At 58.0% G+C, this 19,976-nt stretch overlaps 1 protein-coding gene across 5 annotated transcripts in view; it reads left to right on the plus strand.

Annotated features, from left to right (window-relative positions):
* The first annotated feature begins 4,220 nt into the window (after positions 1–4,220).
* Positions 4,221–19,976, plus strand: part of SMOC2 (SPARC related modular calcium binding 2) — a 167,956-nt gene continuing 152,200 nt past the window's right edge. For 3 of the 5 annotated variants that reach the window (XM_023254609.2, XM_023254610.2, XM_023254613.2), the window contains exon 1: positions 4,221–4,418. In XM_023254609.2, the coding sequence (XP_023110377.1) occupies positions 4,335–4,418 (84 nt within the window). In that variant the 5' untranslated portion in view covers positions 4,221–4,334. The remainder of the gene's footprint in view (positions 4,419–19,976) is intronic. The other 2 variants (XM_023254611.2, XM_023254612.2) reach the window with 2 other exon arrangements.

Genomic DNA, 19,976 nt, shown 5'->3' on the forward strand with positions numbered 1-19,976 from the left:
CATTTGGCTTTATAGCAAGCTTGTATTTCTTTGGAAACATTACATTTTACCGTTGGAAAGCGCTCTAGTTGGGTTGAAGTATTACTGATAAATCAAGGACAACTATAACGTGCTTTTTTTACTTGTTAGGTAATGGAACTTAATGTGCAAACCAGTGCACGCCAGGGGCACCCGGGTGGCTCAGTCGGTTAAGCGGCCGACTTCAGCTCAGGTCATGATCTCACGGTTTGTGAGCTCGAGCCCCATGTCCGGCTCTCTGCTGTAAGCACAGAGCCTGCTTTGGATCCTCTGTCCCCCTTTCTCTCTGCCCCCCCCCCCCCAACTCACGTCCTGTCTCCCTCTCAAAAATAAATAAATGGTAAAAACATTAAAAAAACAACAACAGTGCCAGCCATAGATGGTTCACCTGTGCACATGCTCAGCAATGTCGGCTGATGTGGAAGAGAGGTGTGGGGGAGGCTGGGTTCTGCTCCTACCTGTCGTCTCCCAGGTCCTTATTATTACCATCTGGAAAATAATCACATTGCAGAATTTCTGCAAGAACTAATTAGATAATATGTATAAAACACTCAGTATATCTCAATTTATTCAGAATTTCCATAACGTGCCCTTAAAGTGTTGTCATAAAACTTGTTATAAGGCATCTTGAGAAGGAAGGACAAACTTGTCTACATGATTTTATTGAGAACAAAGACAAGTTCAAATGATCTGTTACTTTCATGTGTAAAAATAAGGAGACAACCTCCGAGTTGGGCAAAGGGTTCACGCAGTTGGACCCTGACCGCTCTCCAGTGCGACCTGGCTGTGCTCACCTTGTCTCACGGTCATGGCAAAGGCCAGCTTCCCCAGCGCTGTCCATCTGCCTGACCGCTCAGCTCAGTCTCTCTGTGACTCTTTTTTGGCACACAGGTCTCTGGAGTCGAGGCTTGGGCGAAAAGCCCAGAACTAAGGTGAGAGCACATCACCCACAGTCTCCCGAAGGGAGGGAAACAGTGCGCTGGGGAGATCTTCTTGCCAGGATTAAGTAGAAGCTGGGAGAAGCATCAGTAAAGTCAGTGAGCGGAGGGGGCCGGCGACGTGGGGTCTGTGCCCTGACCAGCGCTTGTCCGGTCCGGAGCAGCTGACCGTCAGCGCGGGGACTCTGCGGTGAGCTTGGGAGGACACGATCGCAGACCTTTGGTCAATCGCCCTACATTGGCACGTCGAGGTGGAAAAGAGGGCTGACAAGAGTGTTTGGCCAAACACAAATTAGCCAGAAATAATAATTAAATTCTATCGTGTCTCCAGCAAGAATAAAATCCCGTCGCAGTGTTAGCATAGTAAAAGAAATAAACAAAGAAAGCCGGTGCGCCTGATAAGGCGTTTTGCTAATGGTCTAAGTGGGTTGGAAATCCGAGCATGGCTGGCGTCCTGGGCCCTGACTCTCTCCTGCTCTTCTGCATTGTAACTTCCATCAGTGACAGGGATTTAAACTCTGGATCCATAAGGCATGTTTTACAATGACCTCTTAACACTTACTACTTTAAAAATCCCCACATTTCCAAGAGAAAGGAACGTCTGCGGACTGCTCTGTCCTCCAGGAACTGTTTGGAAAATATTGAGTTATTTCCTGTCTTAATTGTGAAACACTTACATGTATACGTGTCTTTCCTAATGGGATGTTTACCTGGTATTCATGCCAGTAATAACTTTCTGGAGATTTGAGAGTGACAGACAGACATAACCGTGACCTAGTGCTTTAAATAAATGTGTTGTTTTTTGCCCCCCTCCCGCCCCCGCCACCAAAGAAAAGTGGAGACTTACTGTGTCTCCAGACTCTATCACCAGCGTCTGTAAGAAAGTGACACTTGGCTCTTGGGTCCTGTGCTCTCTTCCCGCTGTTAGGGGGGCTTTGAAGGGCTCAGCCCTGCCTCACCCGTCAGAAACGTAGACAAACCCACTGCACGTGTCTTTCTGGGATCCCCAGAGGGTCTGCAGGTGATGTGTGACAGACATGTTGACACATCTTTCTTTCTTTTTTTTTTTTTTAAATTTTTTTTTCAACGTTTATTTATTTTTTTGGGACAGAGAGAGACAGAGCATGAACAGGGGAGGGGCAGAGAGAGAGGGAGACACAGAATCAGAAACAGGCTCCAGGCTCCAGGCTCCAGGCTCCAGGCTCCAAGCCATCAGCCCAGAGCCCGACGCAGGGCTCGAACTCATGGACCGCGAGATCGTGACCTGGCTGAAGTCGGACGCTTAACCGACTGCGCCACCCAGGTGCCCCAACACATCTTTCTTGAGTAAAAGGCTTTGAGAGTCACGTTTTCTTCTGTTCCCCGTCGCGCCCGGTGCCTCCAAAGGAAGGGAGGGAGAATTCCCAGGACCACGGGTGTGGGCACCTCAGGTCCGGTCCCGATTTTGTTGCTTGTGAGATTGGGCTCGGGCATGTGACCTCCTTGCCTTTATCTCTCCTCCGTGAAATGGGAATAATTCAGGTTTCTCCCCGTAGGCAGCGAGGGTGACAGCACGGGCATGTTTTCAGTCTTCCGAGTTCGGTAGAAAAGTGCACGCGTCAAACAGTCCAGCTATTAGCTCGCGGTGCCCGAAATCGAGTAGGAAGTAAAAACAGAATTTTTAGTAGGAAGTGCTTTTCAAAGGATTTATGTCACATCCGAATGCAAATTTTCTCTGGATGATCTCACAGTTAGGGGTATATGCAGTGTTTCCTTCTTTATTTCTGCCTTAATTTCCATTAATGTTTCCTAATTGCATTCCTTATTTACGTAATCATTTGCAGCTGCTTTGCTCACCTGTTTCTCAGGCCCCAAGAGTTTTATTATAATTTCCTCTGAGCCCTCCGGCCAGGAGGAATGCATCTCAGTACTCACCAGATTCTCAGGGCTCTGGAATCTGAAGGGGACTTCCTAGTGGATTTCAGGAAGACCCATTTCTTCCCCATCTTCCCCGGCCTTGTGTCCATCACTCCCCGGACAGAAATGAGACGCCCTCTCCCCCCGCAGTGTGGGACCCTGTGCTTGGAATACCAAGCTTTTGTCTCAGTAACCCGTCGCAGAATTTGCTGAGACAGCCCCTCTTCTGGCCAAAGCTTCAGATTAAACATCCGATTAAAAATCAGATTTGGATTTTCTGTTTTGTTCTTTTTCCCCGTGCCCCTGACAAGTCAATTGAGGCATTGTTCTTGAAAATCCTCACTCTGGTTTTCTGTGCGCGCCAGAATTAGCTTTTTTTTTTTTTTTTTTTTCCTCCTGTAAAGTTGTAAGCCAAGGCTAAACTATTTCAGCAATGTCGTCTGCAATGGATACTATGCAGAGTCTGGGTGTGCACAGTTCGCTGCGTTTCCAACCGGTGCTCGCTGCGGACCTTGCAACTTGTGCCACCCCTGTGCTCGCTGCGTAAACACCTGAGCCGCCTTCACAGAGCCGCTTTACAAGCAGCCGCATTCCTGCCACACTTGCCTCGCTGTCAGCCCCCCAAGTTCGACTCCGAAATTCGCCCCCAAGTGCATTAATCTGCTAAAAATGCCAAAGGCGCACCGCCCTCCGTGAATTTTCTGGACCCTGTGGTGTTGATGGTGTCTCTTGCTGGAGAGCCAGCTAATCCATCAGCAGATTTGAGAGGCGACCTTCAGGACTGGATGCGGTAGCATCAGAATCCACAGGTCTAGGACAACCGCGGGGGCTGGGGACTGCCCTGGGCTCGTCAAGTGGTGGGTATCTCGGGGCCTGTAGTGAGTGGAGCGGGTCGCTGCTCCCGGACACGGGGAGGGGAGGAGGCACAGCGCGTCTTGCGGTTGTGCCGGGCACTCTCCTAGGGCGCGCGCGCGCGTGTGCACGTGTGTGCGCGCCGATGCATGTGTGTGCGCGTATGTGCACGTGTGTACGCGCGTATGCATGTATGCGCACGTGTGTACGCGCGCGCGCATGTGTGCACGCGTGTGCATGTGTGTGCACGTGTGTGCATGTGCGTGCACGCATGTGCGCGCGCAGGGACGCCGGCACGCTCGCGGCACTGGCTGGCGGCGCAGCCCCGGGGGCCCGTCTCCACCTCCCGTTCCCGCAGACCCGCGCCCGGGGCGGCCCCCGGCCCGAGCGCGCAGCCGAGCGGAGCCGAGCGGGGCGCGGCGGCGGCGGCGCGGGGGTGGGGCTGGAGGAGGGAGGGAGGGAGGGAGGGACGGAGCGAGCGAGCGGGAGGAGGATCCGGGAAGTTCGGGAGTTATTTGACAGCCGCCGGCGGAGCCGCACGGGACGCGGAGGGCCGCCGGGTGCAGAGGGCGGCGGGTGTAGTCGGGCGCCCGCAGCGCGGGGACAGGACCGCGTGCCGCGCGCGTCACCATGCTGCTCCCGCAGCTCTGCTGGCTGCCCCTGCTCGCCGGGCTGCTCCCGCCCGCGCCCGCGCAGAAGTTCTCGGCGCTCACGGTGAGTCGTCCCGCGGGGACGCGGCCCCCCGCCTTCCCTTCCCGCGCGAGCGCCCGGGGCGCGGGAAGCAGGTGACCCCCGGGAGCGTGGCGCCGCCTCCCGCCGGCGGGGTGCGAGCAGGTGGGGCCCGGGCCGGTGCCGGTGCCCGGGCGGCGGCGTGGGGCTTCTGGGCTCTTCCCGCCGCGTGGGGGTGCCCTCGGGGTCCCGCGCTTCCGGCTGGCGGGTGGGCAGGGCCCCGCGCGGACCCCGGATTGCCCCGAGGGCCGCTCCCCGCCCCCCCCCCCCACCGGCATTTGGCGGGTCGCGCACTCGCCGGGCCGCCGGCCCCGGAGCGCGCTCGGCCTCGCGCCCCTCCATCACCGGGGCTCCCCTGCGGGGAGTGGGGTGGGGGGGGGCGAGCTGCTGTCCTGGGCCCAACTCCTGAGCCCCCCGTGCTTCGCCCGCAGGCCGCAGAGACCCTCCCTGAGGGAGACTGGGAGGAGGCACGTGACATTAAAAAGAAACCCTATTTTCGCCCGTCTCCGCGGGCACAAGTCGCGTCCCGCGGCCCCTCCTTCCGGGCCCTCTCCGGTCCGGGTGCTGCGCGCAGGCAGGCGCGCTCCCGAGCGCGTGGGTCACCGCGGTTGACCGCCGTGTGTTTTTCTTTCTTAGCCGAGACTTCTCTGCAGCAGTCTTGGCCGGCGGCGCGCGGGGCCGAGCCCGGAGCTATGTGCGGGGCCGGAGCCAAGCCACCGGCCGCCGGCCCAGGCCGGGTGTCTGCAGCCCCCAGCTCGGGCGGACCTCGTGGGCTCCGCAGTGTTTGCAAACCCGTAATTAATGCAATCTGCAGAAACGAAAACATTCCACTTAAATGTGTTTTTGAACAAGTGCTTGAGAAAACACGAAGGTGGAGAGAACACCTCTGGTGGAGAGATGCCTTTTAAGTGGCGGGACTTGTCCTCAAGGCGTTTATTGTATCGAAAATACCGGAGGTTTGAAAGGAGCTGTGCTCCGCTTCTGCTTTTCAGCAAAAATTTGAAGCAGTCCTATGAGCCTTTTTTCCCCCCTCTGAGTAGTGTGAGGGGGAAAAGACGTTACTGAGTTAGTTCACTGTTCATACCTAAAATTCTTCTGGAACCGTCCTTGGGTCCCTGCCTTGTGTCTTGCAAATGACTTGTAGATTAGAAACTGCTCCCTGGAAGCTGTAAGGAGGTTTTCGCAGGCTCAGCCTTCCTGCAGAACGTTTATCTCCGGGAGAGGCCATCGGACACTGTTTCCTGTGCTTATCCCGGTGTCTACCTCCGTGGCCCGAACACGGTTAGGGCACAAGCTCCTCACAGCCGACTCCTCCCCGCCCCCCCCTCCCCCAGTAGCTCGCTGAAGGCCACAGAGAAACAGACCGGGTCTCAAAAGAAGACACTGGCATTTCCTTCTAGAGCTGTGGCCGCGGCTTACCTACCCTTGCCACGATTTTCTGAGAGTGTAAAGGGTGGAGTCCCGTGTGCCCGCTCCCCGGGGGGCACCGTGGTCCCTTGGTACCTCCCGGGAAGAGCAGAAGAGGGCGGTTGGCTGTTGGAACCCTTGACATCCCTGTAAGTTCTTTTCTCTCCATGCAGCCCTTCTGTGTGACATTCACTTAGGGTTTTCTGGCGGCAGGAAAAGTTGCCTGGGGACCCCAGGGCGGGCGATGGCCCTTTACTGCACTCTCCTCCCAGGAGACCTTCTGCCTGAAAGCTACGTGTGCAAACACAGTGCCCTGGTGGGAGAAGATTTTAAAGCCCTCAAATATTTTGGCATATTCCTCCCCATCCCGCCCCAACATCTGAGAATTCAAGAGGTTGGCCGAAGGGTCACAGGGAAGTGTTGGGAGCCCTGGATCTGGTGGAGGGACCATCTCTTTTCACATCACTGCCTAGTATCCGGGGAGCTTTTGGTTCCTCTGCAAGATTTACATCTGATCTTCACTAAATCCGAGAGACAGTCCGGGAGCCCTGGAGTGGCCTCTTCTGGATGGGTGACGACCCTAGACAGGTTACTGAGGTTTCTTAATCCCCAGGTTGCTTATAGGTGTCGTGTGGACAAAGTGCTGTCTGATTAGCTTGCCATGAGGATTAAAGATAAGGCTTTTCATATGCGGGGGATCTCTTCTCCCATTCACCTTGCTTTGGATGGCGCCCATGCCTTTGGTCCACAGGAGATAGTTTGAGAGACCTTAACTATCGGCTGTGGTGCTGTGTCCTTCGGGTGTGAGGGCACCGGCCTTTCGTGGTTCTCCCGCCCGTCACAGGGTGCTTAGGACGCACCGCTTTGCTCCTGGAGCTACCTGCGTTTAGTTGAGGTAAATTGTGCAGGGCTGGACAATGTACCGTCTCTCCCACCTTCTCTTCTCACCTAGAGACGGGGATACTCCCCCACCTCTGTGGGTCAGAAGCCCGTCGCGCTTGGCTTCCCAGGACCATGCACCTGCCTGCCTTCCTTCCTCCTGACACTGCCTGGTCTGTGTCTGGGTGCCGTGCGGTCAGAGTGTCCCTGGGTTCGATCACCTCCACTGCTCTGTGTCCAAGGCGAAGGGAATCTGCTTTGCTTGGCCGTTAACTTTTTTTTTTTTTTCCTTCAAAGTTGTTCTTTAGAAATGGCACCAATAAGCCCTTTCTGATGGCTTTTATGATCTCCTGGTCCTCAGTGAGACTTTCTAGTATTATTGCCGATCAGCAGGTGGTGTTAAGTGATTAATCTGCCCTAATTGGGGCCACTTGTCTGCCTTCCTTTAAAAGGTGGGTACATTCTAAGGCCAGACGGTGTCCCTTTCTCGTGGGAATGGTTGACTTGTCTCGAGCTATTTCTGTGAAGGGCTGAGACTCTGGCACAGCGTGGGCATGTGCGATCCGTCTTCTTTCACTTTGTCACAAGTGTCGTCGTGTGGGTTTGGACAGACGGACGGCCAGCCCGTCCCTGCAGGTTTCCTTCGGGGCGGCGAGGAGGCGCGTCACGCGACCCCCTTCCCACGGAATTTGAGCTGGGCCAGCGGGCTCGCTGTAGAGCAGACCAAGTGCCCACGCTTAGGGGGCAGGCGTCTTGCCACGTCTTGTTGCCAGCGGGTGCCATCTCCTGGGCCCTGTCCGGAGGCACTGGTGGTGGCACTCAGCGCCTCTGTGCACCACACACTCCGTCAAGGGCATCTTGTGGGTGCTCCTCCTGTGTGCCCTCAACAACCTGTCCACAAAGGTTCTGCTGCGCCCACGCTGGAGAGTCAGGGAAGCTGCCCCTGCCACTAAGCTGATCTAGCTGTTTCCAGATTCAACCCGGAATTGTTTTCCTTCCCTTGGGGGACGGGCATTCCCTGCTCTAGTTTCGGTGACACCTTCAGGGACTTTTTAAGTCCGCACTCTTTTCCCTCCCACCTTCCCCCTGGGGAGGGGACGTGCTCCGGACTCATTGGTCTGGGGGACGTGGAAGGACAGGGTCGAGATGGCTGTTTTGTGCCCCATGTGTATTTCTTTGCTTTGAAAGAGAAGAGGGGGGAAAGGAATGACAGTGTTTGCTCATATATAAATTTTAAAAAGTTTCGTCATTAGCACGTCCCCGAGAGGGTCTGACAGCAGCGTTTCTGAGCCATGGTGGCAGGGGTGTGTGTGTGGGATGTACACGGTCCCAGCATGAGACGTGCCCAACAGGCAGTGATTCTGCGTGTTTTCTCCCACTGCACATGCTCTGAGTGCACGGTGCTCCGGGAAGGCCGGGTTTCATTCATCAGCAGAGTGGCCACGGAGGCGGCGAGGGAGGCGAGAAGTCACCACAAGCGACAGTCTCCAGCCTAGAAGCCCCAACATCAAGACCATAAATAAACACATAAGCAGCCTCAGGCCCTACGAGGATCGGGTGGTAAATGGGCATCGATGTAACGATGACTCAGAACAGATTTCCAGGCAATTCTATATCAAAAGAAGCCTTCCCGACCCCCTAGGATGTTAGGACAGAGGCTGTTATTAAGATGGGCAGAACAGTGGGACAGAGCGAGGTAACACCTCTGTTTCTGAATGACAATTGCACTTTTCTCCACGTACCAGACAAAGGCTGAGGATGATGAATCTCTAGTGGGATTTGGCATTAGGGAAGAAAAATTACGACTTAGAATTAGAAAATTAGAATTGTCCCCTCTCTGTGTCCCCGCTTGATGGGGTTGGTAACGGGGTAGGATCCCGCTATTAACATCCGTACGTGCTTGGGGTCTGAATAACGCTCGATACGTTAAGTGTTTAACCAAAGCCCACAAGAGGAAAGAATTCAGAGAATAAAATCCTAAGTTCACATGGGCTGAGAAGAAATTATTCTCAAAGTATTACTAACAGACATTTTTATGTGGTTTCGCAGTCCCAGGCCGAAAATCAAAGAGCAAAGATTCCTAATAAAACACAAAAAAATTGGAACCAAGTAAAACGTTAACGCATTTGTATCGTCAGAATTAAAAAAAAAAAAGAAATAATAAATGGAAACTTGTGGACTATCTGGCTAAATTTAACGAGAACTTTTGACAGGAGGGCAGTCTTAGAGTGACGACCAAAACCACGATTCTGCCCAAACTTCGCCGCGTATGACATACTGTGGCAGGTGACGGATGGGGCTGGCGCAGAGGAGGTGAAGTGCCCCTACGGTGAGTGCTTCCTTCCTCCGGGAGGAACCTTCCCTCACCTACTCGCTTTTCCCTGGTGGTCTTTCTTGTCCTCCTTCTGCCCGAATCACGGCGGGCCCTCTCGGCGTCTGTCACCAGGACACCTGCCATCCGTTCGGCCGTGGCTGCGGTAGCTGGCCCTGCAATCCAGAAGAACCTTCTGATTGCTGTCCCCCACAGTCCCTCCTTGCCAGCACTGGTGCGTCCCCTCCTCCCGGCTCTGCCCCGGTGGTCAGCTTGCTGGTGGTGGGGGGGGGTCCCGGCTGCCATCCTGTCCCCCCGCATCATGTTACGACCCGTCCGTTAGCAAGCCCCACGCCTTTGGGGGGGTGTGGTAAGCGAGCGCTTAAGGGTTGAGGTTGCTGGCACGGTCTCTCCCGATAATAATGAAGTTTCAGAAAGCATGAAGAGTTTGAGGTCAGCACAATAACGTGCGGTGTGTTTGATCACCGCTTGAGAACACTTCAGTGCGGCCTGGGCCGTCAGCCCCGCTGCATTCTGGATGTTCGCAAACTTGTTGGATTCTGGTCACTTCTTAGAGAGCAAGTTCGTCGGCTTGTTGGTGAAACGGTGCCCAGCCCAGCCCACGACAGGCAGATGGGATGATGGACATGTCCCGGGCCAGGCCGAGGACATTCTGTGCCGTGGGTGAGGGTTGGCGCTCGGGAGGCCATGCTGAGGCCTCGTCATGAGGGAGGCCGTCTCGGGCCCTGTCCCGTGAGGACTGCATTGGGGAGCCCTCGCGGCAGGGTCCCCACCTCCCTCAGGGTGGCAGGGGAGGGCACGGGGCACCCGGAGCCTGGGGGAGACTTTCTGGCCGTCCTGTCTGCCCCCACGGCGAGGGTCCTCTGACCAGCGAGCAGATCTGCCTCTTTGCAAGGGCGCCACACTTTTGTGTCTGGGCGGGAGGTGGCCGAGAAGTGTTCGCACGCGCTCCGAGGCAGGACGGACGGTGCGTCGCTGAGCGGGCCGACTGACGATCTTAATTTCTGAGGGAACCTGGTGTTCGTGAAGGACCCGCTTTGCCTCTGGGGTTTGGCAGGCGCCCTTCCCCAAGACTTTCCAGCCGCCTGGGAGCTCCGGGCGCTGGGGTCCGGCGGCCCCCCTGTGGCCCAGAACCTGACCCCGGCGCGGGGGCTTTCTCATTGTCCTCCCCTTCTTTGCCCGTCGAAGGACTGGACGTCGACGTGCCCTTTCTCCACGCAGCTGGACTGTTTCTGGTTGACTCTGCACGGGGCAGCTTCCCTCTGCGACCCTGCCCTAAGGATTTCTAGAGCCTTGAGAAGTATTACGGGTGAACACAACTGTCACAGAGCCACCCTCACGGCTCCCCGGCCGCAGGGACCCTTCCTTGCATTCCAAATCAAAGTGACATAAAGGCTTCATAACATGCAGTCGCCCCGTGGAGGAGAGCCAATCACGCTGGACTACGAAAGGGAAATTACAAGATAATAAATTCCACAAACGCTGGTAATTTTGAAGACAATGCTCCAGATTCGAAGGAAGGTTTTTGAGCAGAATTTAGTGCATTGTTTGTTCTCAGCTGTGTACTGATTCATTCCACATGGGGCTGGGGAGTGTGTGACCGAGATTTTAAATATATGTAAAATTAATGGAAAAAACAGATCTTTGGGAGAGAGAAGCGAGTGTCCCGCCAGTCTGTGGCAGGCAGGCTTGAGGCCGCCTCGCGCATGGGAGCGTGGGGGTTCCTGGCGGGTTGGGGGTCGGTGATGCTGACGGTGTGTCACCTGTGTGGGGCACAGGTGTCCCTGACACGCTTTGGTGATGTGCAGTCCCCTTCGGCGCAGTGAAAAATGATGTTGTGCTTTCCCATCATACTTTCTTCCCCAGAGATCAGGCACGTTAGATGCGTTATTAAACTGTAGCGTCTTCACTGGAAACGGAGCCGAGACGGGCCCGTGGGCCCACGGTCCAGTGTGGGCTCTGCACGGGGCTCGGCTCCCCTCGCCTCTGCCCTGCCCACGGGCCAGGCGTGGGAGGAAGGGGGAGGGGACGGGGAGGCCCCCGTCTCCCGTGGAAGTGGCCGAGTGCCGGGGCATCACGGCCCAGAGTCCCTCATCTTTGGGAAACAGACACATGCAAAGTTTTACACGTTGAAAAGAGAGAATAGAAACTTCTTGTGTCCTGCTCCAATGGCGTCCGCTACGGAATAAGATTTGTCATCAGCAGGATTCCCTCTGGAAGGGCTTTGGTTTTAACATGGGCTGAGAATCACGCAGTCTTTAACAATTCATCTGGGGGCGCCTGGGTGGCTCAGTCGGTTGGGCGTCTGACTTCAGCTCAGGTCGCGATCTCGCGGTCCGTGGGTTCGAGCCCCGAGTCGGGCTCTGTGCTGACGGCTCGGAGCCTGGAGCCTGCTTCAGATTCTGTGTCTCCCTCTCTCTCTCTCTGCCCCTCCCCTGCCCGTGCTCTGTCTCCCTCTGTCTCAAAAATAGATAAAAACATTAAAAAAAATTAAAATTCATCTGTATCCAAATCCACAAGAATTTACGTCATCGGTTTGCATGGGCCATTCGTGGAGGTGGTCAGAGAAGGTCACTGGGTCTTCTGGAGGCCAGACCCCTTGCTTCTCAGGCCTGGGCTGTCTCTCCAGGGTTTAGAGAGCTCTGAAGACAAAGGAACTTGTCCTCGTGCCTGGGGCGCCGGCTGAGCACTGCCCCGAGTCTGCTGTCGGCCCTTCTACGGGGATCCGCGGGCCTGAGGCTCCCGGCTTCCTTTCTGGACGGGCTCCGTTCTGGGCTCTGGCTGACCCATATCCTTTTAGGAATATGGCCCTCAGTCTAGATGCAAGATCTCAAAAGCAGTCGGTCACTAAGCCGCCAAGCACGACCTTGTCTGAGGCAGTAGTGGGGTGCGTCTGGGTTCTCCATGTGGTGACTCTCCCTGTCGTTGTTGTAAGTGGTCTTTTCTGTGTTTTTCCCGTTACAACTAGATTTGCATCCTGATCCCATCATCTCAGATGGGGACTGTCCCCTCTGGCTTATGCAAATTGGTTGAGCACTCGCTCCTCTGTCTTCCGGTAAGAGGGTTGGCCTCCATGCACCCGAGGGACAGGCTAGGATTCAGTCCCGGGAGATGAGACACGGGCACATGTCCGTTTGCCGCGTGGGTTCGCTGTGCCAAGGAAGAAGCCCCAGGAGCTCTGGGCATGTCTGTCCCCTCCTCCCCCCGCCCTGAGGATCAGTGCCTCAGAAATCAGCGAAGCCCTACATCAGACGCCCAAGCACACGTTCCTGTGAACCTGGCTCCAAAAAACCCCGATAACTGACAGTTTGTGAATAAGGTCATTCAACCAGCTACGGATACTCCTAATTGTTCTGCTTCTAGCTCCTTGTACATAGGATATGTCTCGGAGACGTGGACGTGGTCTTCTAAGTGTCAGGATGATTGTATCTGGTTCGTGGGACTGGGAGTTCCGTGTGATGTGATAACTTGTTTTCACACTCTCTTTCTCTCTTCACATAGACAGCCAGCTTCCTGTGCTCCTGCGATGTTATCTCGCGTGTCCTCATACTGGCCCTGCCAAGACGCTATATATATTTCGTGGGCGTGTATATTTTAGATTTTTGTAAGCGCCGCAGGATAAGGAAAGTGAGTAACAGCTCTGACCTGAACACACACGTTTGCTAAGGTGTAGCTTTGCCGAATCTGCAGATATGTGTTCCTGATAATCAGGTCTTCATTCTTCGAAGATTGGTCTTTTGGAGGGAGTGGTCGCAGACGGATCGTTCTTTGCATTCAGAGCTGTAATCCAGGTGGCGTCCCGGAGCCCTTCGTAGGCACTCTGGCCACCGGGGCCACCTTGACACCCGGCTCAGAGAGCACAGGTGTGGTCGCTCCGCTGGGTTTTATGCTCAGGTGCTAACGTTCCGGCATCGGCCACAGGGGGGAGCCCGAGAGCAGCCGGGCTGCGGCTCCAGGAGGGGCTCCTGGGTGGGCTTTGGGGTTTGACCACCAGCCGAGCCCCCGCCACCTTGACATCGAGAAGACCCCATGGGCCGCCGCCACTTAGTGTGAGTGCAGGCCCCACATTCAACTCCCCAGTTTTAAAGATTTGACTCAACCTGAGGAGATGCTAAATCAGGGAAGGGAGAAACAGGGACACTTTTAGCTGATGTTTCTGGAAGCTGTGTTTGGAAGTCTGGGATCAGCCTGTTGAATTCGGGCTGTTGCTCAGCTGTGGGACAGGCGCGCCGTGTTACTGGGGTAGAGCGGTGGCTGTAAGCAGCCAGTCGGGGGCGGCCCCCGCTGCTCCCGGGACGCTGCGAGATGGGCTCACTCAGCGCGTCCGATTGTCATCGGAAGCAGCGGCTTCGCTCACTTTGTCTTAAATTGTTATTTGCTGTCCTCGCGCTCCAGGGACAGAAGCTCTCAAACGGACTGCTCTATGATGGATCTTCCCCGGAAAACGATCGTGCCCCTTCCCCAGCTCCGTGGGCTCTTTGCACACGCTCCTGTGGACCGCTCACCTGCACGGGCTTGGGGGCCGTTTACATTGCTTTGTGGCCCAAAATCGGAAGGACATTTAGAAAAGTCCTTGTTGGCCCCATTCTCATTCATTTCTCCGTCCCTCCCCTTCCTTCGTGTCCAGACCTCTTCTCTCTGCGCCTTCTGCCGTCGCTGGGTGGCCCACAGACTGGGCTCTGGAGGCTGTCAGGAGGCCATGCCCACTGTTCTGGGGTTTTCCAGACCTCCCCAGCACCCGGTGTTTATTCCCGGCTTCCTGGAGGCTGTCAGGGTCCCTGTGTGGTGCAGGGTAGCCCTGCGGGTTGCCGCTGGGACGGGGGGTCTGTCCCCGGGCTCTGGGAGTCCTGGAGTGCGGCCTGGGCCGCGAGGGGCCCTGGCCTCTGGTCTGCGTCCCTCATAGGGCTGTGCACCCACGCCCCGGGCTCGAGCAGGCCCTGGACGCTGAGGTGGGGCAGCCTGTGTCCTGCAGAATCCGGGCTGAGCAGCTCTGAGTCCAGTGCCTCCCTGGGGGCGGGCACGTCCAGGCCGATGCTTCCGGGGTGCGATCGGACAGGAGGCGGGCCAGCAGCGTCCCAGACCTCGGGTCCAGCCCCGGGGCAGTGCTCCCTGAGTACCCTTCCTTCCCCGGCGGCTTGGCACCTCAGCCCTTTCCCCCCATCCTTGTTCTTCTTACGTAAACCCCAAATTTAGCAAAACATGACAAAATAACTGGCAAAGCAGAGTTAGGGGTTCATCGCTGTCTCTCTCTCCCTCCCTCGGTCTCTTTCTTTATAGCTGTCTCTCTGTGTCTCTTATGCATTTCTATCTCTGTCTCTGCCCTTGGGTCTCTTGACTTCTGCAGCGTGCGCGGGGTCACTGCCCGCCAGCCTCACCCTTGCAGCGCCCCCACCCCCCCACCCCGTCCTGGCCTCGGGCCTCGGCTGCCTCTTTGCATCAGCAGGGAGGCCCCACAGGGAGGATGGAGAGGCCCCTAGGTCGTCGGGCTCCGGGAGCTGAAATGCGTGAGAACACATGAACTAACCCAGAACTCGACTCGGCCAAATCCTAACCGGGTTTTGTTTTAAAACATCGCAACTTTTTAAATTAACTCTCTCTCCTTTACTTTCTGGGCTTCCCAGTTTCTTTGAGAGCTCAGGGTAGCCCTGCGTGCGTCTGCGGCTGTGAGGTCCAGCTCCGGGGGCTCCCAGGGGCGAGCGCGGCAGGGCGGGTGGGGGAGCGGCCCCCAGCTGTGCCCGAGGTGCCCGTGACCCACGTGCCTGCAGCCCAGCGACCCGTCCACGTGGCGGGGGGCCTCTCGGCGCGCGTCCCTTGGAGCAGAGGATGCCCCGGGGGACGGGCCCGCGCAGTGTGTAAATAAAGTTGCGACACGGCGGTTCCGGCGTCGGACGTGCTGGAGGGCCGGGGGGCGCGTGACAGACGTGCAGCCTCCCCCGGGCGCCTGGTGCTGCTCCCAGGTCACCGTCCAGCCGCGGGGCGCTGCGTCGTCCCGCAGACGAGACAGCTGTGCGCCACGCAACCCGTGTCCGGCTGGAGGCGTGGCAGGGGGCAGGGGCCACGGGAAGGGGTCATTGCTTTCAGAAATGCTGCGGGAGGGCGGCAGGGGTGGGGGCGGAAACTACCAAGACAGGCTCCTGGACACGGGAGAGGGTCTCATGAGCCCCCCACCCCTGCCCCGGGCTGCAGGGGTCGGGGAGGGTGGGGAAGAGCAGGAAGCTCCCCGAGAGGGCAGGCTGGGCAGCTCTGGGAGCCTCCAGGGGTGTCAGCAGGGGTGCGGCTGTGGTGCTGGGGGGGGGTCCCTGGTGCCGGCTCCTCAGCTGTCTCTCGGTTAGGGCGGGAGCTCTCCGCTGCCGGAGCCTGGAAGGGCCATTTGGGGGGGGGTGTCTACTTTGGTCTGATTCTCATGTAGGAGTTTTCTTGAAAATAGGCCAACGTTGTAACAGTAACAATTTCGCGGTGCTGCCTTTCATCCCAAGAGTTGCTGTCTCTGTGCAGAGGCGGAAATGAGAGGAGGAGGGGGGCAGGAGGAGGAGGGGGGCAGGAGGAGGAGGGGGGCAGGAGGAGGGGGGGCAGGAGGAGGGGGGGGCAGGAGGAGGGGGGGCAGGAGGAGGAGGAGGGGGCAGGAGGAGGAGGAGGGGGGCAGGAGGAGGAGGAGGGGGGCAGGAGGAGGGGGGGCAGGAGGAGGGGGGGCAGGAGGAGGGGGGGAGGAGGAGGGGGGGGCAGGAGGAGGAGGGGGGCAGCAGGGCTGGCTCAGCCTGCAAGCCCAGGTGTACCTGGAGGCTGCACTGGGTTCCCCGTCGGAGAGGCTGGCTTCTCTCTCATTGCCTCAACTTGGAAACGTTCATGCTCTCCTTCCCTCCTTAAAATTCACTTTCTGAAGCGTATTTGAGGCTGCTTCACTTTATGGAGGTTACCTAACAATCAGGTAAGACAGTGTGGACAGAAGGACGCAGATTTCATCATTGCTCCTGGGGCCTGACTCAACATCACTGGTGTCAGATGTCCTGGCCCAGCCGTTGGGTTGGTAGTTAAGCTGTGGAGACAGGAACCCCACAGTGAAGGAAGAGTGAAAAAACCCTAAGGCCATCCTGATGTCACCCAAATGGAGGGAGGACCCTGGGGAAGCAATTGCTCTAGACTCCCCAGTGCGCATTCCGAGTGTGGTGCCTGGAGGGCACATAGGGGTGCAGGGGCGGTGCAGGGTGGTGCCGGGGCACATGGGGGAGGTAGGGGCGCCCGGGTGGCGCAGGGGCACATGGGTAATGAGCTCGGGGTCCCCGCCAAGTGCCTGTAGGGGCCGCACGTGGCTTTCCAATTGTGGAGGGTGGCAGTGCCCTCTGGCCCGCCCCTGAGTGTGCGGATACCAGCGGAGGACCGGGGGACAGACGTTCATGCGGGCAGGTGGGCCTGGGCCTCCCGTGGCGATGTCACGATGCGAGGGCTGGTTTGTGAGTGCTGCTAAGCCAGGGGCCATTTGAAAGCTTGTCGCACACGCACACGTCACTCTTGAATGACACACTTGTGAATGGTCACAGCTTGTGAGCAGGGAGATGGCTAGGTCTGTGGGCCCAGTGAGCCCTGGGCAGGGGTGGGGTATGCATGGGGCTGGAGGGAGGCAGGTGGGTGGAGGGAGGTGGGGCTTGAGGAGGTGGGACGTGGGCGGAGGTGGGGTGGTCGGGTGTGGAGGGGGGAGGGGCGTGGAGGGAGGCAGGGTGGGCGGGACATGGGCGGGGTGTGGGGGCTGCGGGATGGGTGGGGCGGGTGGGGCATGGGGGGTGGGCGGGGCGTGTGGAAGGTTGGGGGGGTGGGTGGGGCGTGGAGGGAGGCAGGGTGGGCAGGACATGGGCGGGGTGTGGGAGGTGGGGTGTGGGGGAGGCGGGGTGGGTGGGGCCTGGGGAGGTGGGATGGGCGGGGCATGGAGGAAGGTGGGATGTGGGCGGGTTGTGGGAGGTGCAGTGGTGGTCGGGTGGGGAGAGGGGTGGAGGGCCCTGGCATGCGTGGGGCGTGAAGGGGATGGGACTCTGGGTGGTGGGCATTCCCAAGGGACGGTCCTTCCCTGGTGTTAACCTGCATCCCGTGGCCCGGTTTGGATGCACAACAAAACCAAGCTGCGTGGAGGGTCCCTCCCACGCCCGCGCTCTTTCTGTGGATCGGGACCCCCGTGGCCCCCTAGTAGGGCTGCTCCTGGACACGTTTCTTGCTGCTACTGGGTGGTGACAGTGACTTTTGGGTGGGGGCTTCGTGTTTTGGCGATGGTGGAGACAAAGCGTCTACTCCGCAGGGTCGCAGTGTCCTTTACTTACGGGTTCTCTGCGCGGAGCTAGACTGACCAGTGCTCTCAGGACGGAGGCGGGGAGAGCAGGCTGGTTTTAGTTTCAGCAGGGTGCCGGGGGCTCTGGGGACAGGTACTGTTAGCAGGAGCGTCTTGGTGCACCGCACAGGACCAGGGACTAGAAGTGTCACCAGAGAGCAGAGGGAGGGAGCAGCGGGGAGTCGGGCGGATGGAGAGGGAGGTGAGTGGCCCATGTGGGAGGAAAGTCTGTGAGCTCAGCCTTCCTCCTTCTGCCCCAGCCACGTGAGCTTAGGTGGGAGTCAGGCGGTAGGAGGTTGAAGGGTCTGACGGGGAACAGGTGCGCACGCATGAGAGCGAGGTGGCCGTTTTCTGGTCACGCTTAGGTTTTTCAGCGTGGCGGACGGTACGCAGTGTGGAATGAGCCAGGCCCTGCCTGGCGTCCTCAGTCTCCCGGAGGCCCGTTGCGGGCGGCTGGACCCATCCTGCTCTGTCCTGTAACTTGGACAGACCTGCGGGTCTGGAGTCTCACGTGAGGGCCCAGGTGGGGGACACGTGTCAACACGGAACAGAAACGTGTGTGACGCATTCCACCCTTTACAGAGTATAAACTGGGACGGGCGCCTGGGGGGCTCAGTCAGTTGAGCACCCGACGTCGGCCCCAGTCATGGTCTCTCGCTTTGTGGGTTCGAGCCCCGCGTCGGGCTCTGTGCTGACAGCTCGGAGCCTGGAGCCTCCTTGGGATTCGGTGACGACTCCTCCTCTCTCTGGCCCTCCCCCTCTCATGCTCTCTCTTTCTCTCTCAACAATAAATAAACATTACAAAAATTAAAACACAAAACAGAAACAAAGTACAGATCAGAGCAAAGCTCAGGGCAGCGCGCGGGTCCCGGTGTGGCCACTGCCCCTCTCACCCGGGAGTGACTCCTCATTGGGGGAGGGCCAGGGGACTGACGGGCACAGTCACAGGGGGCCCCTGTGCAGGACTCACTGACGGCCCGTACCGACCCGTGGGTGGCTCGTGGTTGTAAAGTGACCGGGAGACGTCACGTGTAAATGCGCGGCACAGATTCTAACGTTACCTGTGTGGGTGTGATAGGGGCTCCCGGACCCTGCGTAGCCAGCCTCCTCTGTGAGCACTGCCAGGGTCACAGACCCGCCGGGCGCTGGCCACGCGCTGCTCCGGCTGTCGTCTGGGGGCCGGGGACCCCCGGCCTGTCTCCCGGGACGAGCGCACTGGAGATCAGTCTGGCCCAGGCGACGGGGGCAGCGGGCCCAGCAGAGGGAGAGTGCTGGTCTCTCCAGAAGCTTTTGTTCTCTCTCTCTTGCCTGCTGTTCGGGAACTTCCTAACTGGCCTGATAGTGACATCCCGCTCCCGTTCTTCTTGGTCTCGGTGCTTTCACGGCCGCGTCACCTCACGTGTGCCGTCTTCCCCTGCTGGCCCTCGGGGTACGACACGTGGCCCACCCTGTTCACCCGCCGGAGAAATGGACACTGGGGCCCCTCTCGAGACAGACTCTGGCGTGGGATTTAGCGCCACACGGGCCTCCCGGACTTGTTCTGGAGGGACCCCTGGGGACGAAATCCTGCAGGAGGGCCCCTCGCTGGGCCCCTGTGGTCAGTGGGCAGGAGGACTCAGTCTGGTCACGAGGTGGGGGGGGCGGGGCCGGCCGCGGAGTCTCAGTCTTTGGTGCTGCGGGATGGGAGGACGTCCCCCTCCGTCACCGTGCTTGTGATCGCTGTCCCTGTCAACACACGCTTCCTCCGCCACGGTGGCTTAGCGTCCAGCTCTTTGAAGAGAGACCAGGCGTCTTGGGCTCGGCCGCGACCCTCCACGTGTCCACCCTGCGCTGGGCTATTTGCAGCGTGGCCTGCTACGCCCTTGCTGTGCCGAGCCCCACCTGCACACCTGCCGGGCGTCCTGTGTCGGGGTGCTTGCTTGCTCTGCCTCCCTCACTCGCCAGAATCGCCGGCTCTTCCTCCGGGAAGCCTTCCGGACCCTCAGGTTGCTCTGGGGCCAGCTCCGCGAGGAGCCGCCCAAAAGCCGGGGCGGCGAGTCAGGCATAGGCTTGTTACTCTCACTTTGTAATGATTAAAAGCGAACTTATTAAGTACACCTTGGAAACCAGTGGACTAATTTATTTTTTTATTTAAAAAAAAATTTTTTTTTTCAACGTTTATTTATTTTTGGGACAGAGAGAGACAGAGCATGAACGGGGGAGGGGCAGAGAGAGAGGGAGACACAGAATCAGAAACAGGCTCCAGGCTCCGAGCCATCAGCCCAGAGCCTGACCCGGGGCTCGAACTCCCAGACCGCGAGATGGTGACCTGGCTGAAGTCGGACGCTTAACCGACTGTGCCACCCAGGCGCCCCTAAAAAAAAAAATTTTTTTTTAATGTTTATTTATTTTTGAGACAGACACAGAGCATGAACAGGGGAGGGGCAGAGAGAGAGGGAGACACAGAATCTGAAACGGGCTCCAGGCTCTGAGCTGTCAGCACAGAGCCCGACGCGGAGCTCGAACTTACGGACCATGAGATCATGACCTGAGCCGAAGTCGGCCGCTTAACCGACTGAGCCACCCAGGCACCTCACCAGCGGACTAATTTAAAAGGAATTGCAGAGTGCCCCTC

Source organism: Felis catus, chromosome B2 (genome assembly GCF_018350175.1).
Source record: "Felis catus isolate Fca126 chromosome B2, F.catus_Fca126_mat1.0, whole genome shotgun sequence".
Lineage (NCBI taxonomy): Eukaryota > Metazoa > Chordata > Mammalia > Carnivora > Felidae > Felis > Felis catus.